At 53.9% G+C, this 27,998-nt stretch overlaps 3 protein-coding genes across 11 annotated transcripts; 1 reads left to right on the forward strand and 2 right to left on the reverse strand.

The window, feature by feature from the left end:
* Window positions 1–781: 781 nt before the first annotated feature.
* Window positions 782–14,580, reverse strand: Eef1d (eukaryotic translation elongation factor 1 delta). 9 transcript variants are annotated; one of them, XM_040736279.1, is made up of 11 exons: window positions 14,452–14,545; window positions 10,986–11,000; window positions 7,824–8,920; window positions 6,056–6,179; window positions 5,535–5,606; window positions 2,489–2,545; window positions 2,001–2,100; window positions 1,824–1,924; window positions 1,493–1,714; window positions 1,050–1,244; window positions 782–896 (listed from the first exon to the last, which is right to left on the reverse strand). In XM_040736279.1, exons 3-11 carry the CDS (start codon window positions 8,918–8,920, stop codon window positions 858–860), a joined length of 2,007 nt encoding a protein of 668 aa, XP_040592213.1. In that variant the 5' UTR covers window positions 10,986–11,000; window positions 14,452–14,545; the 3' UTR covers window positions 782–857. The 9 variants fall into 9 exon arrangements, with proteins under 9 accessions (XP_040592213.1, XP_040592219.1, XP_040592220.1 ...); XM_040736285.1 differs by lacking the exons at window positions 7,824–8,920; window positions 10,986–11,000 and having other exon boundaries at window positions 14,452–14,580; XM_040736286.1 differs by lacking the exons at window positions 7,824–8,920; window positions 10,986–11,000 and having other exon boundaries at window positions 6,056–6,176; window positions 14,452–14,560.
* A 74-nt stretch (window positions 14,581–14,654) lies between these two features.
* On the forward strand, window positions 14,655–17,332 carry Tigd5 (tigger transposable element derived 5). Its single transcript, XM_005085972.4, has one exon. The coding sequence runs from the start codon at window positions 14,748–14,750 to the stop codon at window positions 16,899–16,901; it is 2,154 nt and encodes a 717-aa protein (XP_005086029.2). The 5' UTR covers window positions 14,655–14,747; the 3' UTR covers window positions 16,902–17,332.
* A 4,518-nt stretch (window positions 17,333–21,850) lies between these two features.
* Window positions 21,851–26,570, reverse strand: Pycr3 (pyrroline-5-carboxylate reductase 3). The gene is made up of 6 exons (XM_005085973.4): window positions 26,023–26,570; window positions 24,218–24,282; window positions 23,666–23,845; window positions 23,217–23,429; window positions 22,588–22,680; window positions 21,851–22,442 (listed from the first exon to the last, which is right to left on the reverse strand). Exons 1-6 carry the CDS (start codon window positions 26,111–26,113, stop codon window positions 22,260–22,262), a joined length of 825 nt encoding a protein of 274 aa, XP_005086030.1. The 5' UTR covers window positions 26,114–26,570; the 3' UTR covers window positions 21,851–22,259.
* Window positions 26,571–27,998: the final 1,428 nt, after the last annotated feature.

A 27,998-nucleotide genomic window follows, 5' to 3' on the forward strand; every position in this document is an offset into this window, starting at 1 on the left:
ATCTGAGGTTACATTACAGCTGGTTGTGAGCTTCCATGTGGTTGCTGGAAATTGAACCCCCGCTTCTGGAAGAGCAGCCAGTGCTCTTAACTGTTAAGCCATCCTTCCTCAGGCGAAGGCTTTTATTGGATCCTGCATCTCAGGCCTCACAGGAGAGCTTTTGAGGGGGAGGGACTACACTGCTTCTGAATGGCAAAGGCTGATGAATGTCGCTGACAGGAATTAGCCATAATTGGTACCCTCACCTAGATGTCCACACTATTTCATCCAATACCCAAGCAGTGGACCACAAAGGATTTAAGTGGAATGGGCGGTACAGCTAGCTGTCCATGTTCTAACCATCACAGAACATAAAAGATGTGCCCCGACGGGCGTTGGTGGCGCACACCTTTAATCCCAGCACTTGGGAGGCAGAGGCAGGCGGATCTCTGTGAGTTTGAGGCCAGCCTGGTCTACAAAAGAGCTAGTTCCAGGACAGCCTTCAAAACAATACAGAGAAACCCTGTCTCGAAAAAAACAAAAAAAAAAAAGATGTGCCCCACTCCAGTTAGCTGCAGCGCCCCCCCCCCATGTTAGGAGAGTCAAGAGGCATGTAGATCAGGCCTAGGTGTACTCCACACGGTCACATTATAAGGGACAAGAGGCACAGGGTAGACAAATGTGGGCCCCATGGATTCTATTTGGGCCAAAACAGCTTCAAGAGACAAGAGGTGGGCTGGGCTGGGTCGAGTATGGACAGGGCTGACACAGCACTGCACACCAATAACCACAGGAGCCAAAGTGCAGAATCTCAGTCTTTAATCTCGGCAGGTCCACACACACACACACACACACACACGAACCACACTCGTGGCCTTTCAGATCTTGTTGAAAGCCGCTATGTCAACACTCTGCACCTGTGGATGGAGACAAAGGGTGTTGACAGAGACTGTCTAAGGGCCCACCTGCTCACGCTCCACAGGGGGGTTGGCCCTACGAATGTGGGGCCGCAGGACCCAGTGTCCCAGAGTCCACTGGTCTTCCCACCGCTAGTACCCATGCCCACTCACGTGCTCCTCAAACTTGGTGATCTCCTCTTCTAGCAAGTCAGTGCCCACTTTGTCATCTTCCACCACACACTGGATCTGCAACTTCCGGATACCATAGCCAACAGGCACGAGCTTGGAGCCCCCCCAGACCAGCCCGTCCAGTTGGATGGAACGCACACAAGTCTCCAGCTGGGCCATGTCTGTCTCATCATCCCACTGTGAGAGAATGGGGGTGAGCTGTCTCAGAGACCTCTACAACAGCACAGGACACCCATGACCCCTCCCCAACTGCAAGACACAGCTTTGCTTCTTTAAAGAGCCCCTGAGAACATGTGTCCTGCTCCACATTTCTGTTACGGCTGCTAGACCCAGGAGGGTGTGTGTGGGTCAGAATCCGAGCCTTGGGGGCAGGCCACACAACGCCCCACCCTGGCCTCCCAGAGGCCCACCCTGCCACCACTCACAGGTTTGACATCCAAGAGGATGGAGGATTTGGCCACCAGTGAGGGCTTCTTGGCTTTTTTCTCCGCATACTGGCGAAGCCTCTCCTCTCGTAGTCGGGCCGCCTCCTTATCTTCCTCCTCCTCATCACTGCCGAACAGGTCAATGTCATCGTCCTCATCGTCCTCTGCTGGCGTGGCTGCCTTCTTGGCTGGGGGCTCCACTTGACGCATAGGAGACACGTGCTGCCATAGAAGAAGGGAGGAAGGCTGAGACTTATCTAGCCCTGAGAGCCAGCCCTCAGGAAGACCAAGCTAGCACCACAGTCCGAGGCTCCTTCCCAAGGGGACTCACTTGGGTCTGTGGGGCTGTAGCTCGGTGAGCAGGTGAATTCTTCTCCAGAGTGCTCAGCCGGACCTCCAACTTAGAAATGGCCTGCTGCAGATTTTGTACCACTGTGGGCACAAGGGGACACCAGTCAGAGAGCAGACACTGGAGCTGCAGCCCCACCTGTCAGGCCCAAGCACTCACCGCCTCGAAGGTTCTGGTTCTCCACTTCCAGATTGGCAATTCTTACAACAAGCTCACTATGATCTCCACCAGGTCCACTGGAGGCCCCAGGGCCTGAGCTCTGTAAGGGAGGGGGACACTGGTCTTACTATTTTAGCCTGCTCCAGGATCCCCGTATAGCCACTCAGAAGCACAACCCAAACTGTGCTGAAGGTTTGGCAAAGGCTCAGTCTTAATGGGTCCCCTGTAGAGTGAAGCCTTTTCCTTGCCAGCCACTTTGACAGTGCTTTATTGACATATGCACAGGACTTCCCCATCAGGTCCCCTATAGAACTTGGTCAAGGATCTGCTGGAGAAGCAACGCAGGAAGGCCTAGACAGGTGAGGAACTGTAAGACAGACTTCCTGCTTAGGGCGAGCAGTGAAGACTTGTTGTCTTCAGGGAAATGGCTGTACAGTCAAGCAGAGGATAGGACAAGGGAGCCACACAGAGAAAGCAGCAGGACTTACAGTCCCAGGGGTGGCCTGGCCCAGGGCCTCAGGGGAGTTGGGCAGCATCACCTTGAGCTAGAAACAGGAGGGAAAGCAATTCAAGGGCTAGAAGGAAGGAGCATGCAGGCGGTGCCAGCACCTTCATCTTGCTCCCCTGCAGCAAACCCAGGCGTCTAGCTTCATGCTCTCAGACGTCAGCTCCACTCACAGGTAGGAGAGTTACTGACTCTGAAAAAATAGTTGCATGCAAACCGACCTCAGCAGGCCCACTAGGATGTCCTCTGAAGGAGGGGGGTGAGCATTCTTAGTATCCTGCTAGGCAGAAGCTGCTCCACACAAGAGCTAACAGACAGACACAGGCCTTTGCCAAAATAGGCTACAGCGGCATTTTTTGAAGGGAGGTACCTTCCATCTACCTGAAGCAAGGTCAGACAGGAATGCCAAGGCTGTTTTCAAAACGCCTGAGGGGTTCCCCACTCCATACTGCAGGCCTGGTACAAAGCAAAGGACCTGGCGAGGGACAGCCCAGCAGAGCCAGACAGCAAATGCCTGCTGAGAATGACCCACCTTTCTGGGTGCTGAAGATCACTGTGCCCAGTCAAGCGCATAAATCTGTTTCCCTGACCCCACATCTCCCTAGCCTGAGCTTCACTGGGTGAGCATGGGAGCATGGGTTTGGATTTGAGGATGACAGGATGAGAACTACATAAGTCAGGAAGGACCAAGAAGGGGCCAGGTGTACGCAACCTTTTGTAAAGGCTGTGCAGTCTGGATCACCTGGCTGTACTTGAACCTCCAGAGCTTGCAATGTTAGTTTCCCACAGCAAAGCAGATTTAATAGGTGGAACTAAGGACCTAGAACAGTGGTTTTCAACCTATGGCTCACAATCCTTTCACAGGGGTCACCTAAGACCACCAAAAATACAGATATAAGGAGCTGTATTAAATGGTGGCAGGGTTAGGAAGTCTGAGAATCACTGTTTAGATGCTCTGTGCATGGCAGCAGGAACAAGAGAAATAGAGGCAGGGACGACAGATAGGTGGATTTCTCCAGTCTTCTGGAGAACCCCATGGACACCTTGGTCTTGTTCCACAAGATGCCTCTAAAGATCTGACCTCCAGAACTGTAAGATGTGTGTCACTTTAAGTCACTAGCTGTGGTAATCTGACAGAGCAACTAGGAACCACATAGATCTTGGCCTCGGGAAATGGGGTGCTGCTGGAACAAATCCCTAAAAATGTGGAGATGGCAGGGGGCACAGCACAGGCCTTAAAAGCAGAGTTTGGTCTCACTGTTGCCAAGACTTCTGAGTGAGAAAAACTTGATCTTCAGCTGAGAGGTGTTTGTTTGTTTCCCAAAGATTGTGTTCTATGGTGCAGATCTCAAGCTTGTGCAATCCCCTTGCCTCAGCTTTCCCAAGTGCTGGGATTGCACAGCTAGGCAGCAAATTCCATTGCAGCGGAGATTTCTTGGCCAAGCGTGGAAGGCAAAGCCCGCTTCCTTTTTGCTACTTATGGGAGAAAAGAAAGCAAAGGAAAAACTGTAGAGCAGAAAAGAAGCCAGGGCCAGATGGTTGGGGAAATCCTTGACCTCTCTAGGGTGCAAAGAAAATGTAAATCCACTGTCACCCAGGTATTTGACTTGTGAATGCCCATGGCCACCTTGACAGGGGCTGAGAAGTGTGATAGGACCAAAGACCCAGAGGAACACCTGCTACGTGCAGATTTCTGGGACAAAATACACATGCAAAGTTCTTGAAAATTTACTAGCAAAAACACCACTACTTTAGACCAAAAAAGGAATCAGGATCTTTTTAAAAAGGTTTAAGGTCTCTACCTTCCACAGGCAGGATGTTAAAATTTCAGCTTCAAGAATGCTATTTAGTACACAGAGAAACTCTGTCTCAAAAAAAAAAAAAAAAAAAAAAAAAAAAAGAATGCTGTTTAGGGGGCTCAGTGGTTAAGAGCACTGGCTGCTCTTCCAGGGATCCTGAGTTCAATTCCTGGCAACCACATGGTGGCTCACAACCATCTGTGATGAGATCTGAAGCCCTATTCTGACCTGCAGACAGTGCAGGAAGAACACTGTATACATAATAAACGTAAGATAAAGATTCAGGGAGACTGGCTGGAGTTTCAAACTGTTTGGGACCAGTGGCCCTTTCTGCATCCCCATTTTAATGGGATGCCTGCTGAGTATAAACATGCTGCTTTACACAGCATGCTCTCAATTGCCAACAAGAGCCTGAGCTATCTGGGCAGGCTTGGTGCATTCACAGGAACCCTTGTGATGATGGCATGCAGGAGGCTGATAGGACGAGATGCCAAAGGACACGAACTGCCCCAAGACAGGCAGGAAATGGCTGCTCAGAGCCTCAGAGGGAACCCAACTCTATTTGCCTTTGGCCCTGTTTCAACCTTTGACCTTCGGAACCATCTGATGATAAATTCACATTGTTTTAAGCAGTAAGGTTGTGGTAACCCATCAGAAACCTGTTCCAGGGGATAAACCCATTCCAGGGAGACAGACTGAGGTCATGATGTCTCTAGAATAAGGAATATAGAGCAAGTTTGCCTGCCATTTAAGGGTATACCTTCCTTGGGCTGAGACACCGAGGCTTTGCAGTAGCCCTCCCTGGGCCCTTAGTTCAAAGTGATGCTGACTAGCATACCTCAGTAATTATCTCCTTTCCATGAATGGCCCCACCTAATCAGGAGGATCCAGTAGTCTAGGGCATAGGGGATCTGTGCTTCTTTAGCAAGGGAGCAAGCAGGAAGGCAAGCAGGAAGGGACAGGTTTCCAAGGCATGTGCTTACACCCTGAGAAAGCACCGCTTAGTCCAGGCAGCCCATGGCAGGCGCTGCAAGAATAGTTAGAGAGACCTCAGTGTACACAAGAGACACAGAGGCCTCAGCACTCCTGCTGTAGAGCACAGGACCACACCCTGCATCCTAACTTGCTCCAAAGGCCAAAATCGTCAGCAGTACTGAGGTTTAAATAAAAAATCAGACATGCTGTTTGGCCGAGCACGAGCCCATGGATACATGGGCCGTGGGTACTCACTCCGGCCAGGGATTTCTGGATGTTCTCTCTGGCTCTTGCAATGTCACGGAGGATCACGCTGGCACCATTCTCCTGCAGACAGTGCAGAAAGAACCAGTCTTTTTTGTCTGGGTTTAAAAAAATCTTTTTAAACAACACCCCCCCCCCCCACACACACTCAATCCCTAAGGACCCTCACTAAAAAGCAAGAATGCATTACAAAGAGATGAATGCATTACACAGAATGAAAGCTCCCAGGACAGGGAGAAGCAGGTGACTTAAGCCAGGATCACAAAGTCGCAAGTAGCCATACATGCTGAGGCCTGGCCACACACCACCCCTAGACACCTGTCAGCTTGCTGGCCCCAGCAGCCCGGGAAGCAGCAAGAGTGGGCTGTCTCATGTATTAGGATCAGGAGCCAAGGGCATGGGATTCTGCAATGGCCCTCCGAAAGACAGATTCCTTAACAAGGCAGGTTGGCCCTAACAGCATGTCTCTGGCCCACCCAGGTGGCTCCACCAGGCTTGAGTGTGGTCCTCACCTGGCGGGAGCCAGCAGTCACCGGCCCATTCATCTGCTCGTAGAATTTCCTTTCTGCGTCGTCATATTTGAACTTGTCAAACCAGATCTTCTCGTGCACTAGGAAGTTTGTAGCCATTTTTCTGCTGAGATGGGAAAAAGTGGCTAGGTCAATATGGCCAGAAAACCTCTGGCTTCACCTTCCCCACAGGCTCCAGGCCCATGCTGCCTGAGTCCCCGGACCAAGCCATAGGTAAGGAAAGAACAGGGATCCCGTGAGGGCTATGACATGCTGGGCCAGTTCACGTCCTGCCTGGCTCATGAACTGTGCCTCTGCTGCTGAAGACCATGGTGTTCAACACCAAGCCCCTCCCACATACAAAGGTAAGAGTAAACGACCCTCTCCATCCCCCAAAGCGTTCACCTACCAGGGCCTGGGTGAGAGGGGCATCCCCAGTCAGTCCTCCAGACACTAGGCACCCAGGCCCCGACTTTTCTAACCATAACCCACAGCAGCAGCTAGAGCACAAAAGCAACTGTAAGACCAGCAGCCAGGCACCTACTCACGCTTCAGCCAAACGGCCTTTAACAATGAGCAAGTCTACTGTCTCCCAAAGTTAGTTTTTAGAAAATGCGCCATCCTAGCACGCAACGAGTTTGTCATTCTCTCTCAATATATAAGTACTTTTAGTACTTATTTGTTTTGATTAACATGATTAAAAAAAAAAGGTCAAGGGTGCAACGAAAGTTCTATGGCAACTAAGACCGGAGTCTGAGAACTAGACCAAGGTCCAGCTCACCATGCTTCTGCAAGCCATGTCCCAGCACGAAGCTCCTACGCCTGCCACAGTATGGGAGCTACGGGTTACACAGTGACCACAGAGGCTACCAATTACCATCCTGCCCTTTTTGGCAAGTATGAAAGACCAACCAATCTCACTCTGCCAATAGAGGCCTGGGCCAGGTGTTGGTGGCGCACACCTTTAATCCCAGCACTCGGGAGGCAGAGGCAGGTGGATCTCCGTGAGTTCGAGGCCAGGCTGGTCTACAGAGCAAAGTGCCAGGAAAGGCTCAAAGGCTACACAGAGAAACCCTGTCTCGAAAACCAAAAAAACAGAAAGAAAAAAGAAAACGCCCTGACACTGCACCCCTTTCCCAGGATGCTTTGGTGAGGGAGCCAGAACTGTGAACACAAGGCAGGTAGGTGGCAGACAGACCAACCACTGGGCATCCCCAAGACTGGTGTCACTCTGTCCCTTCTGTGTCTGTCTATCAGACCTACCTGCCTGGAGGCCACCTCCCATGGTCACATATTACCCCCACAGCCCTTCCCTGGCCTTCAGAGACCATGGCAGGACTCCATTCAGCTGTGTTGGAGCAGGATTCCTTGAGGAGCCTGGGCTAAAGGCAGGTTTCTTTCCTCACAGGGAGGCCAGACAAGCACCCTTCAGAGGCTGCTGGATCAGCTCGTAGATTTAACACCCACCTGACTCAATGAGCACACACTACACCCTAGGCTGTGGGTACCCAACTCCTGCAGACACAAGGCTTCCCACTCACTCTGCCAACAATGTCTTCTGGGCTCCCCGATAGTGGGCTTTGTCTCATGTAGAACCTTCCCCCACCAACACCAGCAGCTCAGGACTCTAACCCTCAAGAACAGAGCACTACGGGTGTCCACCCCACCCCTGCATTCAAGCTGGTCAGGCCCACAGCAGAGACAGCTGTCCCTGTCCCTATATGCTTGTAGCCCAGGTCAGGCCCGACACCTGCAGCCCTATTTCTCCTACTTGGGTCTCAGGCTGGACATGGATGGGCCAGAACGGGGCGTGGGTCGGTGAGCCAGGGAGGCAGCTTCCAGGCGCCAGGCTATGCGCAGGGCCTCAGCAGCATGGTGGCGGCACTCGGCACTGTCGTAGGCAGGCTTGCTGAGCCAAGGGGCCTCTGCATCCTTGTGTAGGAAGTACCAGTAGGGCAGAACAGAGGGCGCCTCCCCATCGGCCCGTTTTGACCCAGCTCGCTTGTTTCCGACAGCATTGCGACTCCGACGGTCTCTGCGGCCCCTCCGGGCACCCTCGGGCTGACTGGCTCGTTCTTGCAGTCGTACTTTCCCTGGGGGATGGCCATCAAACAGGGCCTCGTAGAAGCCCCTTTCAGCCGCATCGTACCGGGGCTTCTCTAGCCACACCTCACGAACCAGAGCCTGCAGGCTGCCCAGAGGAGGCTGCCCGTTAGCTGGTGGGCTAGGCTGGCCGGCCAAGGCCAGGTCAGGAGAGACAGCCTGCTGGCCCGTGTCAGGAGTCCCCTGCTTGCGGTTCCCCTCTACCGCCAGCAGCAAGGTCTGAGACCACTCCACAAAAGCCCGCTCAGCCTGATCAAAGCAAGACTTGTTGACCCAGATCCCCCAGGTCACATGGTGGCAGGCCACATGGCTTCCATGTGTACAGGGGCCCCGAGGGGCCAGAACAGGCGGCTGGGCTGCCTGGGCGGCCACATCTGCCAGCCTCTGGCGGTAGGAGCTTTCTGCCTGGTCGAAGAGGGGCTTGTCCAGCCATACGTGGTCAGCCGAGAGGCCCACGAGGGCCAGGTCCGCCTGGCCAAGCCAACTCTTGGGGGAGCGCTTCCTCTTCTTCTGTAGGGGCTTCTTGCACTCGTGGCTCTTCCTAAGATCCCCCCTGCCGCTGGTGTTGGGGGTCTCTGCCTCGTCGATGTCCTCTGTGTCCTCCTGGCTGGGCCCGTTCACAGCTGGCACCTTGGCCAGGGGGCGCTGGGCAGAGGCGGCGGCTTGGGTGGCCTCATGCTCATGGAAGCGCCGCGCGGCTTCCTCACACTTGTGCTTGTCCTCCCAGACGGTCTCCAGCGCACAAGAGGCCTTCCCACTCCTCATCTTCGGGTGCAGCATTAAAAAGCAAGCACAAGAAGGCAGTTGCAACACAGCAGAGGCACCGGCCTCCCTCGCCCTCCAGTCTGGCTGGCAAGGGTGGGCAGGGAGGCCTGGAGAAAGGAGAGGGCAAGCCACCCGAGGGGCGTGGCCAGATGACATGCAAGGACACAAATCCACACCAGGGACTTCTGTAAACCAGACACAGCGCGCGCGCGCGCACACACACACACACACACACACACACACACACACACACACACACACACCATTGCTTATGGTGCCCTTGCTGACCCAATGAGCCCACAGCTCCAAAAGGGATCTAACCCTCACCTCCAACCTTGCCAGATACCTTTTCTCAAGGGGCCTGGGTGGAGGGCCAAATAAAGCAAACAGCTGCATTCACTGACAACCGGCTTTAATATGAGCGATCAGTAGGGGTGGGGCTTTAATGAGCCATTAGTAGGGGTGGGCTGTTTTGTTTGTTTTGCTTAACACGTCCCATGAGAGTTTCTTAGCTACAGTAAGTCACCCTTGGCTTACTGAAATCATATACAGACTGGCTGTGCTTTGCATATGCTGAGCCTGACATTTGCTTGAGGTGGCAGTGCTTCTAGGGACTTGTGACTGCCAAGACGGATGGAGCACCATCAAACAGCTCATCACTGAAAGTCACCTGCACCTACCTTGGCCACACCACAACCCTACTCAGACCTGTGTGCCTTGGCAGTCGTAGGAAAGGGATAGTGACTCTGTGACCCTGACATCATGGGGATGGGTCAAGGATTGAGTACCACTGCCAGCAGTCACCACCTCACAACTCTAAATGCATTTGAACCAAAGAGTCATCATGGGGACCTCAGAGTCTCAGATACCATATCCCACTCGCAACTGTAATCAGCGTACAGTGCCTCAAAGGCCTGCTTCCTTACTAGGCCCGGTGCTACCTCAAGCCCTGCATTTTAAGGGCCTGCTCCCTCGGCAGGGTGTGGCTGAGCACAGAGCAGCAGCCACAAGGGAGGACTTGCCTCCACTACCCCGGAACTGAATGTGGCACCACGGAAAACATAGGCTCCAGGACCTACCAGAAACCACCGGTAAATACTTAGTGCTGCCTTGCCCTAGAAGGGTAGCCTCGTCAAAATTTTTGTTGTCTGGACTCAACCTGAGGACTAGGGTGCCGAGGCTGCTATCACGCTGCTCCTATGGGTCTGCAGCAACACCCAGGCCATCTGTTGGGCTCCCATGAAGTGGAAGGGAGCCCTCTGGCTGGACAGCAAACCTTCCTATCACTGTCTAGGATCTTTTCCTAATACATCCAACAAAATGCCTGACTGGAAGAGTGTTAAGCTATCCAAATCTCACCTATGCTCAAGACCTTGGAAAACTCTCCCTGTTATACCCTGAAGCCTACCTCTAAGTGACAGCTAAAGTGCAGTCCACCCAAGCTCTCTCCACTGTGAGGAGCCAGGAGCAGGTGCCACAGAGGCCCAGCGTAGAGAGGTCTCCAAACCACCCCTTCACTTACCAAGGCCAAGTAGCAGGGGCAGGGGTAGGGACTGAGGATGATCCCAGGAAGCAGAGCATTGTGACATCACCTACTGTGACAAAGGGGGCAGTGCATGCCATCACAGCAGGACCTGACAGACTCCTGGCTTTCAGTGGAGCACTACAGGTCTAGGTTGACCCCAACCCACCCCGTGCCCTTCAGCGATGCCCGCTAAGCTGGCCCCTCTACCAAACAGACTAGGTTGAAACCCTTCTGAAGGAAACAGATGTAGCTATTTCCAGTGCTCCCTCAAGAAGGGACAGGGCCAACTGAGACTAGATATTTCCTTTGGTCACATCTTCATGATTGGCCGTCACTTCTCCATATGGCAGAAGGCGATATGCTGACCTGTTTGGTGTGAGGGTCACATGGGTATCTACTTGCCAACCGCTAACCACACCGCTGCCTTGTCCCAGCAAGCTCAACTCTGCATAGGTATGCTTCCCCAGGCAAGGGATGGGTGGCTGGGGACTCCTTGGCACAGGTGAAGGGAGACATGGGACACTTTGCAGGTGTACTTACTTTTGCTTTGGCCTCCTAGGACAGCATGAAGGAAAAGCAGCAAGGTTAGAGCAGTGGGAAAGGCTACCCATGCCAGACAGCAGCTCCCACAGCCTAGGTGGCTTTTCAGAAGCTGCCTGTCAAGGTGGCATGGCAATAGGACACAATGAGACACGCCTAACCCCGGGCCGTCATACTTGAGAGGCAGAGCTCTTTGGTGGCCCCTGACATGTTGACCTTAGATTACCTAGGAGACAAGCTGGAGCTAGCATGGAAACTCACTGCTCCCACCCTCGTCACTCTCTGAGCCTACAACAATCTGCATCAAGGTGAGCCAGCACCGATGGGTGCTCCCTCAGCTGTGGAAGCCAGTCTCTCCTTCACTGGCAGGGCTTTGGAAGCCAAGGACACTCCCCAACCCAAATGCTCCAGGTCCACACCTGGTACTGGGCCTCTTACGGAAACAGTGCCACCTCTGGGTGGCGGGGATAGAGACCAGGCAGGAATGCCAACCCAAGACATTAGCACCGGTTAGCAAAGGCTCCCAAGGGACAAGGTCTTCCCCAACCTGCTTTCCCCACAGGTGTACAACAGGCCAAGGACTTTAGCCAGTTTGCACCCAGACTGGGTATACCTGAACTCCATTGCTTCCCTGGAGGACAGACAGACAGACAGACAGACAGACAGACAGACAGACACACACACACACACACACACACACACACAAACGCGTGCACGCAAACCTGCAGCTGCCCAGGAAAAACAAGTAATGAATTTCTCAAACCCCCCAAGGACAGGTTTGTCAATACCCACACCCCTACAACAGGGCTGGTCTTCCTTTCTCCTGAGGTTTTATCTGGGCAAATGGCAGAAACATGCCTGAGATTGAAGTACCAGAAAGAAAGCCAACTTCCAGAGAAGCAGGCTCAGACATCATTTAGAAAGAAGTGGCCTAGCCGGGCGTTGGTGGCGTATGCCTTTAATCCCAGCACTCGGGAGGCAGACGGATCTCTGTTGAGTTTGAGGCCAGCCTGGTCTACAGAGAGTTCCAGGACAACCTCCAAAGCCACAGAGAAACCCTGTTTCGAAAAACCAAAGAGTGACCTAAGCAGCCCTTGCCCTGCTCCCAGATAGGTTGGAGTACAGACTGCAAGACTGACCACCAGAGGCGAGCTGTCAAGGCCCCTGTGTGTAAGATTGACAATGCCTGAGGGCCTTGGATGCAGGCAGCTCATGCGGCAGACAAAAAGACCTGACAGGTCCCAGGTCCTGAGATATGTTCAACAGCCAGTCGTGGCCATGTAGCCCAGCACCCAGACTGAGTCCCACTCAAAAGGAACTTGCCAAAAGAGCTTACTGGCCAGCTGCAGCCTCTGAGGCCAACCTGCACCTGCTCTGCAGAGAAGTCCACAAGAGTCTGGGGCTTTCATAGCTTCTACTCTGGACCAGGCAGTGGCCCCCATCAAGGACTCTTCTGGCTTGGGGACTGGGTCCTGAGGAAGATGAGAAAGGGCATATGGCAGGTATGGCCCACCACAGCAGCAAACATCTGAAGGGTTCCATGTGCTGGGAACCTAAGAGCTGGCTTTCCTCTGGACATTCTGAAACAGCATGTCACCTCATAAGTCACATGACTGATGGGCTCCCAGTACTGTCTGTCCTCATGAGTAGGGTGGTAGGGAATAGGGTCTGCTAGGAAGTCCAACTCACACCCCTTCACCACAACAGCAACACCCTCTGGGCTCACCTAGCTGGAGTCTGTGAACCAGTGCTGCCTACGGAAACTTTGAGTCTGGTGTCCAAAGAGGCAGCTGGTGCCATTTGGAACATGGAGGACCCAGGAGCAAAGGCTAGCTTTGTAGTCATCTAAGCACAGGAGCGCCGGTGCATCTGGTCTTTTTTCATGGGTTAAATTCTGTATCTCCAAGCTCCCACCCTGCTTCTGCCTCTGGGGTTTCCCTGTCCTACTCAGAAACACTGGCCTGTGCTGTTTGTCCAACCTTGAGACCCAGAGGCTAGTGCCCCGCTTACGCCCAGGCAGCTCCAATCTCCTTATCCCAAATACCACTGTTAGTTCTATCTCTGTTCCAACCTGTGGTACCCTGACCTGACACACAGGTCTTGGGGCTTGCTAGACAGCTCTTGGTTTATACTTGGCAACACTGTAATGCTGTGTGACATTTTAAACCCAGAAAGGAAAATTAAGACTGATGGGTATAACCACCAGATCCACTGAGTTTGATGATGCGTGGAGCCAGGGACCAGGCATGTCCCAGTACCTGTCCTCCACACAAATGTCTGACTCCAACCTTCAACAAGCATGCAGAAGAAATACCCAATGCCATTCTCTCTGCCCATCAAACCCTCTTCAAGCACCTTTACCTCATTTGTAGTAAGCCCTGGAGCCTCAGCGGCCCAAAAGCTGATCCTGGAGGACTCGCCCTGTACCAGCTTCCTCCAGAGAGGATGGAGAGCCAGGCAGAGCACATCTCAGGTTAAGAAAATGCAAGCGGCAATCCCAGCACTCGGGAGGCAGAGGCAGGCGGATCTCTGTGAGTTCGAGACCAGCCTGGACTACCAAGTGAGTTCCAGGACAGCCTCTAAAGCCACAGAGAAACCCTGTCTCGAAAAACCAAAAAAAAAAAAAAAGCAAGCGGCTCCCTCTGCCAACTCTCCAACTGTTTACCGAGTTCTCCAGCAGTCAAAGTGGAGGCCCATGCTGAACTAGCCAGAGACTGGGAGGGGGCTCCTTGTTCTTTGAGGAATTCTTCCTCTTGACTCTGCGGCCCCCGGGATTGGCTCAGGGGGCACCTGGTGGTCCTGTCACATCCATCCTTTGCTTCATCCATGAGAATAAGCCTGAATTAAGAGCTAGCTATCCCTGAGTGACAGGGCCAATTCAGAAGCACCTACGGGTGGCACCCCTTATAGGCTTCAACAAGTTCTTTTGTTGCGAGATAGCCTTTCATTCTGGAAAACCATGGGGCCGGGAAAGAGAGCGCTTGTGTATTAGAAAGAGAAATGACCGTACCCTTCAACTTGCCTTTCCCAAGAAACTTGCCCAGAACCACCTTTTTCAAACCAGCCCTAATTCGTTTGAACCGGTGGCATCACACGTGCCTTTTCTCTCCCCTGCGTTCGTGGGCCTCCTAATTTCCATGAGGCTGCACCCGAAGCAAGTTCCCTCTACGCATAGAGTTTGGTATGCCATCGGTGCTTAGCCGCAAGGCCTTAGGACCTTGGCAACAGCCGAGGCAGAGGAACGCCGGCCCGGCAAGGGTGTCAATCATGGCCGGGGCAGGCCGCCGTGCGGCCAGCTTGAAACGGCGCTCAGGAAGCTGGCAACCATGTGGTCACCAGCCTGGCCCCACACAGGACCAAACGCCCACCCGTAGCTCTCACTGGCGCCAACCCTAACGGCGCGGGGCAGGAACGCTCCAGCCTCTGCCGCACGTGCGCTCCTTGAGGCGGGGCCCGCGGTACTCACACGCCAGCCAAGGACGCAGCAACCAAAACCTGGAACTGCGAGCTCAGGACTGCAAAGGAAAGGAAGGGCGACCGCGCAGCTCCCGGAAAACGCAGCGGCACAGACCACGAGGTGCCCGGCGGGGGACACAACTCTGAGCACGCGCTGCCTCGCCCGCGGAGCATGCACCACGATGCACGCAGGGACCACTGTGGCAGAGTCCGAGGGACAGATGCCTCGGACACCGCGCCTTACCCGAGGAGTTGTCACAAACAGCCGAGAACCCGACGTCCCAACATACAGCACCCCTCCACAGCATGAAGAATGGAGCCGCCGGACTAGGGCGGGGCGAGGCGGAGTTGGTGTGCGCACGCGCGGGTGACCCGCCCAAGTCCAGACCGTGCGCAGGCGCCACGAGGCGGAGGGGGCGGGACGAGTGCGCCTGTGCCGGCAGGGCTGGCGAGACAAAAGGGAGGGACTCGGGCAGCCCCGCCCCCGAGCCCCGCCCCGAGCGTCCCGCGCTGGGTGTCAGGCTCGCTCGCCCGGTGGTCCCTGGCGCCGACGCCATGTACCCCACGAGCCCACCGGCCGGCCCGGCCCTGCATCCGGTCCCTCATCGCGCTCGTCTTCCCCCGCCCCGGCGCCTTGCCGAGCCGCCGCGATCGCCGGCTCCCGGCCAGGGTCCCACGGCGCGCCCGCCGCCCACCGCTCCCGGGCCGCGGCCCCGCGTGGCGGTAAAAATGACTTTCCGCAAGGCCTACTCCATCAAAGACAAGCTGCAGGCCATCGAGCGCGTCAAGGGTGGTGAGCGGCAAGCCAGCGTGTGCCGCGACTTCGGCGTGCCGGGCGGCACGCTGCGCGGCTGGCTCAAGGACGAGCCCAAGCTGCGTTGGTTTCTGGACCAGCTTGGTGGAGAGGTGGGCACGCAGCGCAAGAAGATGCGGCTAGCCAACGAGGAGGAGATCGACCGCGCCGTCTACTCGTGGTTCCTCACCTTGCGCCAGCACGGCGTGCCGCTGTCCGGTCCGGTCATCCAAGCGCAGGCCGAGGCCTTTGCTCGCCAGATCTATGGCCCCGAGTGTACATTCAAGGCTAGCCACGGCTGGTTCTGGCGCTGGCAGAAACGCCACGGCATCTCCAGCCAGCGCATCTATGGCGAGGCTGAGCCCCCGGTCGCAGGCCCTGCGCCTGTCAAAGAAGAGCCTGCACAGCCACCCGGCGCCGCCGTCCTACCTGGCCGTGCACTGGCTACTCTGCCCCACTCCGAGGGCGGCTATGGTGACGAACAGATCTACAATGCCAACGTTACTGGTCTCTACTGGAGGTTGCTTCCGGAGCAGGCCGCAACTCAGGGCGCTGGGAACTCCAGCGGACCTAGTGGGTGCAGCCGGCGCTGGCCCGGTGACCGAGTGACAGTGCTGTTGGCCGCCAACCTGACCGGCAGCCACAAATTGAAGCCACTAGTTATCGGGCGGCTACCAGACCCACCCAGCTTGCGTCACCACAACCAGGACAAGTTCCCGGCCTCCTACCGCTATAGTCCGGATGCCTGGCTCAGTCGCCCTCTTCTTCGGGGCTGGTTCTTTGAGGAATTCGTCCCTGGCGTCAAGCGCTACCTGCGCCGAAGCTGCCTGCAACAGAAGGCGGTGTTGCTGGTGGCCCATCCACCTTGTCCAAGCTGGGCCGCTCGGATGCCTGCCCTAGAGGAGAGTGAGGAGACGCCTAAGCAGTGCCAGCCCGAGCTCTTTGGGTCTCCAGAGGAGCTGCAGACACCTGATGGTGCAGTCCGAGTGCTCTTCTTGTCCAAGGGCAGCAGCCGAGCACACATCCCCGCCCCCCTGGAGCATGGTGTGGTGGCAGCCTTCAAACATTTGTACAGACGAGAGCTGCTGAGACTTGCTGTGTCTTGTGCCAGTGGCTCTCCGCTGGACTTCATGAGAAGCTTCATGCTCAAGGACATGCTATACCTGGCTGGCCTCTCTTGGGACCTGGTCCAGGCAGGCAGCATAGAACGCTGCTGGCTGCTGAGGCTTCGGGCAGCCTTTGAGCCGGGACAGCCTCCAGTCCGCCAGGTAGAGGAGACTACTGAACACGGCAGGGTGCTCAGTGACCTCACACAGCGCCTGGCACCTGAAGAGGTGGCTGAGTGGCCGCACCTCGGTGGTGGTGGAGGTCTCCCTGAGGGCTACAGACAGGAGGTGGTCCCTGCAGCTCCTCCATCCCCAGCCAGCCTGCCCTCCAGCATGGGGGCTGGAGAGGAGGAGGAAGAGGCCGCTGAGCAAGGAGCAATGTTGGTACCTACTGCTGGGGAAGCTGTCTGGGGTCTAGAGACAGCTCTGAGGTGGCTGGAAAGCCAGGATCCCAGAGAAGTGGGCCCTCTGAGGCTAGTGCAGCTACGTTCCCTCATTACCATGGCACGGAGGCTTGCGGGCATTGGGCCCTCACCAGCAGCTCTGCCTGACGGTGTGTGACTACTGCGGCCCACTGGCCTTTTTCCTGCTGCACTGGGAGAGGGGGCATGCACCGGCTGCCATCTTCCACCTTTCTTCCATGGTGTAGTCCACCGTAGAGGAGTTCTGTTGGTAAAGGATGCCCTGCCCCGTGGTCCACAACGTCTTGGGGACGTGGCTCAGAGAAGCAAGTGCTGTTTGCTGAGTAGGCACATGTGGGCCCATAAGCACAGCACCTTCTGGAGAACAGTTGACTGGACGGAGAACAGTTGACTGTGCCGCCCTTCTGGCCCCTATGGGGTTTATCCCTGCCCCTGCCCCCATGTGCACTGGATGAGGCTGCTGCTTCTGATTCACCTGCCTCCCTGGTGCTACCTGGCCTCATCTCAGTGGGAAAGCACTTGGTTTTGTTTTAAAAACAAACAAGAATACATTAAACCTGTTTTAAAAGATGCTCTTCATAGGGAACCATGGGTGCTGGCAGAGTGACATGCTCTCTGGGCTCTCTTGCCCTTGCTCTTATGACTGAAGTCCCTTGTGGTGCTGGATCCGAGCCCAGCGTAGGCCCCAGTGCCTTGGCCTGGGGTGGTGTACTCACAAGAGTGGCAAGCGGAGGGGATGGAAGCCCAGTGCTTAGTGAGGTTTTGGATTCAGCAGGGTATAGTAGATTCTATTCTGCTTGGATTTTTACTTCTTAAAAAAAACTTCAGCCGGGCGTTGGTGGCGCACGCCTTTAATCCCAGCACTCGGGAGGCAGAGGCAGGCAGATCTCTGTGAGTTCGAGGCCAGCCTGGTCTACAAGAGCTAGTTCCAGGACAGCCTCCAAAGCTACAGAGAAACCCTGTCTTGGAAAAAAAAAAAAAAACACTTCATTCTGGATAGATCTCCTGTTCATGATGTTGGCTAGCGTTTGGATTTGGACCCAGGTGGCTTGACCAATGGCAGGACAAACCACAAACCACTTTGTCTAGCTCTAGAGCTCTCTGATCTACCTGAAAACGGGTCATATAGCCTTTACAACCATCTGGGAGCTCTGCCGTGCCTTAGGGTCAACCCCAACCCCCATGGGCTCTTCCTGCACCAACCCTCCCCCTAGACTCATCTGCCTTCTGGTATTTCCAAAGGTGTTGCTGAGGGACTATTGCTGAATGGCTCAGGTTGAAGGAGAAAAGACTCAAAGGAATGTCCCAATTCTGAGTCACGCTGCTCTCTGTCCAACTGGACTCAGATTGCTCCTGGTGATCTAGAGCTGAGGCACCTGCATCTGGGCAGGGACACTGCCTTTGCAGAGGTGTTATCCTGAGTCCTACGCTGGTACTCTCCCCTATCTTCTCTCCTTATAGTCTGAGCCTTGAGAATACCAAGTGGGGAAGGGTAAAGGGCACAAGAACTTGGCAATGGATGGAGCCTTGGATGATCTCCATGTAAATCCAAGAATACAGTTCTTGGAACCACAGGACACCCCAGTCAAAAATCTGAGTAAATAGTAAGAGCTGAGGGAAAACATGGAACGAGATGGAGGCTCGGGTAGCCGACTCCATCTGTACACACTGGAGCTCATCTGGTCACCTATGACTCTGGCCTCCTCAAGCCTAAGACCTAGAGAACCTTGAGCAAACGTGGCTGGTCGAGGGTCTCAGGTACTAGCAACTTAGGTGAGGTTTTAGAAGTCTAATGTATTTATACCAGCAGCCAGCTAGGAGCTACCATCAGGCATTGATAGACCTGCTTCCAAGTCTGGGGAGGCAGACCTGCCTAGGCCTTGGGTTTACATCAAGCCTGGGTAGCCTCTAGTAGCTGCTCCAGGATAGGCTACCTTTTGTAGAGGTTTCCAGTAGTTTCTTTGTCCTTTTTATTGTGTTTCCTCCTTGGGCCTGTGCCCAGGTGGACTGGAGTTGGCAGACACTAGGGCTCAGGAGTGAGACTTCTCACCAGCCTCCCTAGCTGTCCAAGCCCCTTTCATCCGGGGATACAAGGTCCAGGAGGTTGCTATGGCCCCATATTGCTGCTGCCCTCTAAATGATCAAGTGTGGGCCGAGTGGGTCACAGAGTTCCTGTCGGGTTTGTATCTGTATACCATCATTAACTGGGCTAGGGAAACGCCCATGAGAAGGTGCAAGGGTGTCATCTCAGGCTAGGGATGCTAGGGTGTTTGCTAGGATACCCAAGGCCCTGTGTTCAAACAACAGCATGTAAAGAACACTAGAATATGCTGGTGTTCTTTACATGCTATAGCATGGTTCTGGTGGCTGAGTACTCAGGTGCCCACGCGTCCCAGCAGAAGGTCCTATAACTCTGGGGCTGCAGTACTGCATATCCTGTGGCCAAGATGTGCAGTCACCTCATCTTTGTGCACGCAGTGTCTGATGGGTTCCAGCGGGCCCATTAGGAGAGCGCGATGCTCTCACGGTGCACTCATCTGTGTCGCAGGAGGGTGGAAAGCGGCTCCTTTCTTCCGTAGCCATTGCACACGTGCTGCGTACCAGGCACCATGCAGGAACCCTGGGTCTCTTGCCCCAGAGGTTTGCCTACTCCCCACACAGTGTGGCGATCTTTTGGCCTGGGAAGTGCAGGCAGCCTTTTCTGCTAAGTGGTCTTGCCCTAGATTCACAAACAGATTCACACTCACCCAGCACAGAAGGACGGGTGAGTGTAGGTCCTGTTGGAACCATCACCACCACTCTTGGGGGCCCGGGGCTTGCAGCAGTCACAGGTAGCCTTGTCCCCCAAAGTCCATGTACTTGGAAAATGAAAGCAACAGAACTGTGGGTGAAACAATGGCTTGAGAGGAGGGAGCACCTCAAGCTCGGAGGTTGGTCATCTGAAGGCTGAGCCCTTCACACTGCCTCGTTAGGACTGCCTACCAGACAGCCAGCTGGGACCTGGTACAGTTTAGCCTCTTGTAAAGGTACCTACAGGAGCACCTTGACCCCATTGGCTGCCCTCAGTAGGGTCATGGGCTTGTGGGTTTCATACCTTATTGCAGGGCCCTTTCTCTGACACCCAAACTTGTCACAGCTAAGTTCACCTGGCCAGAAGGTCTAATGGCAATTGTGTAATAAAGGTGAAACAGGTCGACCTCATCAGTCATCCTGTTTGAGACTTATTTTTGTGACTGGATCTAATGCTTGGATCTGGAACACTAAAAGTGGGACAGTATCGACTACAGAGAATGCCATGAGTACCTACCAGTTTTTATCACAGAGAGCAGTGGCCAGGTGACCAGCATACATAGGAGGAGGCCTTGGTGATAGTGTCACAGCTGTGTGGCCCCAAAGCTGCCTCTTTGAGTAGCCAACAGCCTGTGTCCCAGCCTGTCACCTCTGGACCGTGACTGGGCAATGAAGGGGTGTGTCCCACCTCCCAGTCCTGGTCTCAGAGAAACATCTTTGGTTCCCCATCAGTGATTCTCTTGACAGGTAGGCTGCCCAAGGGACTCTCATAAGGGGGGTGCCTTGTACCAGACTCTGGGACCCTGTCTTACCTAGACCCTGCAGGCAAGTGGCCCTGCAGCAGAGATGGAACCCTCTGCATGCTGTCTCTGCTGCCTTCTCATTTTCATTGGTCAGCTCACTCCGCACCTTGTATAAACACAACAGCTGAGCTGTTTTCCTGTAAGTCCTTATAACTGAGGAAATAAGGGCATGGAGTGGACTCTGATGGCCTTTCTAACAAGTGACTGTGCCAGAGTCCAATCGGCTAGCCCTTGGCTGAGAGGAGTCACTCACTGGAAACGGGATGAGATGGGGACATCCAAGGCAAAGAGCTAAGAGAAGGAAGGGTCGCAGTGCTGGAGCAGAGGGACTGGGGATGGGGCAGCCTCTTCCTGTCTAGGTATAATATTAGTTATAGATAGGTATCCGGTATCACGCAGCTAGCAGTTGCCACTAAGGGGGCTGCCCCAAGCCACACTGATGAATGCTCTCAAGTCTCAGGAGGCTGCTGGGTAAACATGAGGGAGCCAGCATCTTGGGGTCTAGGTGGCCGGGAAAGTTTTGGGGAAGAGGGTACCTGGGGTGGGGGTCAGAGCCATATCAGTCCTTTCTATGCAGTAGTCTCAGAGCACCGGTCCTCAATCCGTAGCCTCACTTTCCTCTAAGTCCTGGCTTTCCTGACCTGCTGGCCTAGGAAAGGATGTATTAGAGAGTCAGATCCTACCAGGGTTGTCTCTGTAGCTGCTGTACCAGGCTCAAGCTCTACCTGCCTCAGAGCCAGCTGGGGGCAGGGGTCTAGTCTTCCAGAGCTAGCTAGGGCTCACCTTTGACTTTAAACAGCTCTCCCACTTGACTGGTGTAGCCTGAGCACAGGGCAAACTGGGCAGCACAGGTCTGCAGCACGAGGCCTCTCGGTGCAGTTCCTCCTCAATTATGGAAGGCCATGGCCACGCCACCCGCTGAATGCTCAGGGAAGGAGGGTTCTTCAGCTTCTACTGGGGACTGTTTCCTATGGGCCAAGGTTCTAGCTTCATGGAGAGGGTGGGAGCTTCTTGGGCAGTGCCACCTGTCCCTGTGCCTCCCCCCATCCTCCACTAGTACGACCACTAACTTTTGAGGTCTTCCAGGGAAATTCAGAGAAGGGTCAGGGCTCTAGACCAGGCCCAGTAGCTCTTGTTGCTAGCAGCTTTGTCGTGAATTCCAACCCTCACCCCCAAAAAAGAAATAGGCCAGCTTTCAGGCACCTGAGAACCAGCATTGCCTATTATGTCGTTTTAGAAGGATTATTGCTACTCTGAGGGCGGGGGGCTGTAGAGATGGACACTTTTCCAAGTGTAGAGGAAGTGGAAACATTTGTGCGATGGACAGAGAACCACTGTCCTTAGGTGGGACAAGGGGAAGATGGGAGTACCTTGGGCAAGCAAGGAGGCTGGTGCCCAGAATTGTAGATACTCTTCCTGAGGAAATAGAAACATCTACCCGCTCCTTATAGGGTACCAAGGACAAACCAAAGTACAAATTCCACCAAAGTCCAACTTGGGGAACCAATGAGTTTATTGGGCTTACAGAGCATGGGTGGGGTGTTGCTTACAGGAGTGTGGGTGACCCCAAAGCAGCCACATCGTGAAAACGTCTCATGCCAGCACGGATGATGTCCCCCATACCTGCAAAGATGGAAACCTCTCCTGCTTCAGCTAATCCTACCACCTCCTGAGACCATGAGGCAGTGTGCAATTGGAACACGACTACATCTGGCTGAGGTGAAGAAGGGAGGAGCTGGAGTCACAGATGAGGGCCAAATGACTCGCCGTCCCCTGCCTCCTTCACTGAATGTCACAGGCAACAGAGCCAGTCGTGAGGGTCTCTTAGAAGTCGTCACCACTTCCCTGATGAAGACGATGACCGTGATGCTTGGAGGACACCCACTCGGAGGCTGGCGTCCGGCCTACTTCCTGCTGAGTTCCTTAGCCCGGCAGGTAGCCGCTTCCACCGCACTCATGGTAGCCGCACGAAGACCGCCCTGCTCTAGGGCGTGAAGCCCATGGATGGTGGTTCCAGCTGGTGTGAGCACATCTGTCCGCAGCTGGGCTGGGTGCTTCCCTTCCTGCTGCAGCATCTTGGCAGTCCCCTGGGGAGAGGCGTTAAGGGAGAGTTGAGAGAGGCGGGGCTGGTTCCCCTAGCCTGTCTGGACTTTGCGGGCTTGTCTTCCTGTCTGCTGGAGACAGCCCACACCCGAACCTTCCCAACATTCTCCTGAGGAAGCCTTCACTCACCAGCAGGGTCTGGGCAGCAATGCGGTGCGCCAGGCCACTGGGCATGCCCATCTTGATGGCCCCCTCGGCCAGGGCCTCTGAGAATGTGCACACCTGTAGCAAGAGCATCGGGAGTCAGGAGGGGGAATGTCACAGCTGACATCTGGCTGGACACCCCTCCCAGCTAGAGAATGTCCTGAACAGCAGTTCTCAACCTGTGGGGTGTGACCCCTTTGGGAGCTGAGTAACCCTTTCACAGAGGTCACCTAAGACCACCAGAAAACACAGACATTTACATTAAATTCATAACGGTAGCAAAATTAATTATGAAGCAGCAACAAAAATAATTTTATGGTTGATGTCACCACATGAACTATATTAAAGGGTCGCTGCATTCAGAAAGCTGAGAATCACTGGCTCAGAACCACAAGAAAGCAGGCCCTGGACATGGTCAAACACCTGAAGCTACTGGGCCTAAGCCCAGAGTTTCGTAAAGTGGCCAGCCTCGATGGTTCAACAGACTGTGAGTTCTGAGAGGCAGCAGAACTCACTGGTAGCCCATGGACCACTTGAGTCCCCAAGGCTTGACTGTGAGCCCTTTGCTAAGTTAAGGCCTTGCCTCCAAGGGTGTGGGTTAAGACAATACTCACAAAGGCCACACCACTGCCACTGAGGCCAGTGTGGATATCTACGTAGGACTCAGGAACCTCTATACATTGTCCACAGGATTCCAGCAAGTTCTGTAGGAGCTCAGCATCATCATTCCCAGCATGGTGGCCCCGGGCCATCACCATGGCCCCCTCCTGAACTATGCAAGGTAGATTGGGAGAGACTCGAAACACTCGTGTTCTCGGGGGCAGCAGCTGGGCAAAAGAGAGCTTAGTGTCAGGCGGCCGACAAGACTGGGCCTTCCAGGCAAACACCTCAGTGAAATGCAGCCTCTAGTCCCCGCTTCCCAGGCACAGTGACCAAACACTATCCCAGTCACCTAACCCTGGCCAACACTTCTGGAGGTTGCCTGGGATGCTGTCTGCCTCCTGAGTGTAACCAACAAAGTCTATTTCATAGTTCAGGCCTTGTTCAACCATAGACCACTCACCTCCTCCAGAGAACTCAGAGAGACCCCAGCAGCCACAGATACCACGATGTGCTCAGTGGTGACCTCAGAGGCCACTTCTGCCAGAACCTCTGGCAGGACTTGAGGCTTGGTGGCAAAGATGATAAGTGAGCAGTTCTGTAGTACTTCCTGGTTGGAGTGAGTAGTCTGACAACCCAGAGCCTGCACAGACACCAGGGCCAGAAATGAGGCTGTGTGAGGAGGCATCCCATAGCCCACCTGTGTACCACCAATCATCCTGCCTCCCATGGGTTCCCTCAGGCCTCTGTTGTTACAAATACCTGTATTAAGAAAAATCAAACAGGCCCTGCTCCCCACAGACTTCAAGATTTACCTTCTAGAACCTTCCTTAATTAGTGTTCACAACCACCCTACATAGGCACACATTCAATCTGCTCTAGTCTTCCAGAAGCCTGACTTTCTTCCTGGCCTTTGACCTCTCCTTCTCCAGGACAAAGCAAATGATCTCAAACCTTCAGCCATACCCGCCCCTGAAAAATGCTTCAGAAGGACAAGACGTGAAGCCCCACTCACCCTGAAGTGACAGAGGTTCCTGTCTGTTGGTGCACTGGCCAGCACTTGCTTGGCTTCCACTTTGCCTGGATGGGAAGGCAAAAGCTGGTAAGGGCTGGGAAGACAGGAAACGGCTTGCTTAGCCCACTGTGAGCCTAAGGCTCTGCAGGGTCACAGTGGGGATGCTTGTCCTTGGTGCTGGGCAATCAAGTGAACTGTACTCGAATGCCACTGCCATCTCTGCTGTTGGATACCGGGGCCAGGGACCTGCCTGATCCCGACAAGACAGAGCCCAAGGCCCTCTGCTTCCAGAGAAGGGGCAACTGACTGGAGCACTTATGTCTGCTGGCCAAAATGCAAAAAACTCTGTGGGAACACCGGGCCTGGAGTGGCGTGGTGGACAGGGAAACGGCTGCTGAAGGGTCTGGAGAGACAGCTCAGCAGTTGAGAGTACGTGCTGCTCTTGCAGATGACCTGGGATAAATTCCCAGGACACACACACACACACCACACACACACACACACACACCACACATACATACCACACACCACACACACACCACATACTGCACAGACAGACAACACTCTTTTTTAAAAAACATAGCCCATCTGATAAAGACTTGATGGGACAAGCTCTCTTGCAACAGAGCAAGTGTGCTGGAATGTCTTGGGGGAGACAAGGTGAGCATTTGGTGGAAATGATGTTTTTGCAGGGTATAGAGGTACAGAGACTGGGCCAGATGGAGCACACACAACCTGAACACAGAGGCAGCTAATCATGTCACCCAGCTGGTAAACACCAAGAGGCAGGTGAACTGCCAGGTGTTACACGTAAACACCCGAGACTTCTTGTAGGAAGCCGATCTCTTAATGACCACGACCCTCCGGACTTTGAAGTACAACTGATAGCAGAGAAGCCGAAGGTCGCCAACGTTGTCTACCTGCAGTGTGTGTAAGGTGTTCTAACAGCTACACAGCAGTTAGGCCCATCCTGACAGCCCCTCCTCTCTGACAGCGGTCCTCGGCCAGGAGGAGCCCGCCTCCTCCCTCAGCCCACCCCCAGCTCCCGGGCAGCCGACATGTGGCACTGTGCTTTGGCCTTCAAGGTGGCATTGGCATGGAGAGATGACAAACCAGTGATGGCAGGCACTCTTCAGTACACAGAGTCCTCTTCTTCCCAGATGTCCACACAGCTGCCCACCTTTGAGAATAGAGATGATGCATGACAGAAAAGCAGGGGTGCAGCGGAGGACGCCAGGAAGCTGGACACTAACTTTGCGTTAGGCCAGTCCAGTCTAAGGCAAAACCGGTCTGCGCCACAAATGGAACGAGAAAATCACAGCCACGTTAAGGAAACGAGAAGTCAAAAGTGAGCCTGCCTTTAATCGCAGCGCTCAGGCAGACAGATCTCTGAGTTCAGGGCCAGCCTGCTCTACCAAGAGAATGCCCTGACAGCCAGGGCGACACAGAGAAACCCGGTCTTGAAAAAAACAAAAACCAACCAAACAAGCAAAACCCTCACAAAGAACACAAATGAAGTTAATGGTAATGTTCTTTAATTCAATACATTTAAAGGAATATCATTCAACAATACAATCAGTGTTAAATAAAATAAGCTGTGTTATTTTCCTCCACACCACGCTTGGCTCGCCCACCCACCCTCCTGGGAAAAGGGCTGTCGGCTCACCCAGGGACCGCGGAGACCTTGATGGAAGCCTGCTGTAGGGTTCTCACCCAGGAATGGGGCGAGCCATTTGAGCCCCGCCCGCCGAGGCTTAAGGAGTCCTCCCACTGGAAAGCCCCCCAACCAGGCCTCCCCTCCCCACCTGCTCGAATGAGGCCTTGGGCGATGGCCTCCGCCATGCGACCTGCGCCCACGAAGCCCACACGTAGATGCTCCGACCCTGCCGCCGCCATCGTGCTCCTTCTCACGTCCTTATGCAGAGGGCCCCGCCCATTAGAGCCGTATTAATAGGCAGAAGCGACTGGGCGGGTTCGGGGAGGAGTATGGGGCGGGGCCAACGGTTGCGTTTTGTTTTTTGAGGTGGGATTTTCTACAAGCCTGGAAGAAGCAGCTGGTGATTTTGCTGAGGGTAACGCGAGAGGAAAGATAAACTCCTAAACAGGCTGTCTGCTTCGACCTGGAAATCCGAAGCTGGAGTCCCCCCAAAAGCCCTGCAGAGAGAATCGGAGGAAAAGCTCCAATCATGGGGCTGGGAGTGTACGGTGGTACGACAAGCTGGTACAGCTCTTTCCTGGTTTGCGTGCCTTGGGTTCGATCCTGGGAGCTGCCGGTTCTGGTACCCAAGGTTAAGGGAAGCACTAATCAGTCACAACAGTACACAACTGTTTTGTTTGTTTTTCGAGACAGGGTTTCTCTGTGTCTTGGCTGTCCTGGAACTCACTCTGTAGACCAGACCTTAAACTCACAGAGATCTGCCTGCCTTTGCCTCCCAAGTGCTGGGATTAAAGGTGTGTGCCATCACCGCCCTGCTATTTTTTATTTTTTGAAAAACTTTTGTTTGCTTTAGTGTCCCACCAGAATAATGATCTATTCAATACCACACATGCGTCCGATAGACTCTAGTCATGTAGTTGGAGTGAAAGAGCAAAAGAAAGAAAAGGCAAACAAAACTAGAAGAAGCCTATGCCCAAAAAGAACAAAGATGATCAGGGCACCAGCCTGTCTCGTGCAAATTAACCAACTCAAACAACCTTATTTTTATTTCCTAAAGTAACTTTGAGTCCATAGTATACAGACCTCCCACAAACTGGGTAAAGGTGGTTGTTGCTGGCTGTTTTGGTTTTGGTAGTTTTTTGATACAGGGCTTCTGTGTATCCCTGGTTGACCTGGAACTCACTCTGTAGACCAGGCAGGTCTTGAACTTGTAGATCCACCTGCCTCTGCCTCGCTGAGTGCTGGTATTAAAGGCATGTGCCACCACTGCTCGACAGTTTTTGTTGTTTTTAATGTGTAAATCAAGCAAAATAGAAGACAGCACTTAGCAGTACACGGAATTTATAAGGGTGATGCTGCCCATGGACTGTGAGGTCCTACAGGTCAGGCTGGGCTGTCCTCTGCTTGCCACAGTTGGAATGTGTGAAAAGTCCTTTCTTCTTGCATAGCGTGAGTGGAGTTGTATTCCCCAATCTTTCCCCAGGCCCTACTAGAAGCATAAGAGTGATGAGTCTGCTTGATGATGGGTGGAAACCTATAAAATCTATAAAAACTAAAACTAAGTAGAACTTTCCTTTGTTACAAGATAATTGTCTTAGGTAGCAATTGAAAGCAGATTGACACAGGGTACTTGCAGAATCCTTACTATATACAGGGACAAAAAACTACCCAGGAGGCCGGGCGTTGGTGGCGCACGCCTTTAATCCCAGCACTCGGGAGGCAGAGACAGGCGGATCTCTGTGAGTTCGAGGCTGGGCTGGACCGACAGCCTCCAAAACAATACAGAGAAACCCTGTGTCGTAAAAAACAAAACAAAAACAACAACAACAACAACAACAACAAAAAACTACCCAGGAATGTCCATGGAGAGGTGGGGGGACAAGGAACATTTACACAAACACAAGTGTAAGGAATTTCTGTATTCTGGGCTGCAACCAATTGAGACTTGGCCTCAAGCCAGCTAGAAAATGCATGCTGCCTGGTCACAGTGGTCAAGGCATTCCAATTCACTGGACAGCGTGCGTGTCCCTTGACATGATGATGCAGCTAGTACAGACTGGTGGGCCCCAGACAATTGAGTGTCAGGCAGGTTCTGATCAGCTCAGCTCTTCTTGGGGGCTGGAG

The sequence above is a fragment of the Mesocricetus auratus genome, unplaced genomic scaffold, assembly GCF_017639785.1.
Source record: "Mesocricetus auratus isolate SY011 unplaced genomic scaffold, BCM_Maur_2.0 Super-Scaffold_100055, whole genome shotgun sequence".
NCBI classification, from domain to species: domain Eukaryota; kingdom Metazoa; phylum Chordata; class Mammalia; order Rodentia; family Cricetidae; genus Mesocricetus; species Mesocricetus auratus.

Excerpts from the sequence above, each read along its gene's own strand:
- Tigd5 (XM_005085972.4), top strand. The coding sequence starts at position 14,748 with ATGAAGAATGGAGCCGCCGGACTAGGGCGGGGCGAGGCGGAGTTGGTG.
- Eef1d (XM_040736279.1), bottom strand. The coding sequence starts at position 8,920 with ATGAGGAGTGGGAAGGCCTCTTGTGCGCTGGAGACCGTCTGGGAGGAC. Across the intron at positions 1,715-1,823 it reads CTACAGCCCCACAGACCCAA|CACGTGTCTCCTATGCGTCA; the intron begins GTGAGTCCCCTT and ends CTTCTATGGCAG. Across the intron at positions 897-1,049 it reads TCACCAAGTTTGAGGAGCAC|GTGCAGAGTGTTGACATAGC; the intron begins GTGAGTGGGCAT and ends CTCCATCCACAG.
- Pycr3 (XM_005085973.4), bottom strand. The coding sequence starts at position 26,113 with ATGGCGGCGGCAGGGTCGGAGCATCTACGTGTGGGCTTCGTGGGCGCA. Across the intron at positions 24,283-26,022 it reads CCAAGGCCTCATTCGAGCAG|GCAAAGTGGAAGCCAAGCAA; the intron begins GTGGGGAGGGGA and ends CTTCCCATCCAG. Across the intron at positions 23,430-23,665 it reads CTCTGAGTTCTCTGGAGGAG|CTGCTGCCCCCGAGAACACG; the intron begins GTGAGTGGTCTA and ends TCTTTTGCCCAG.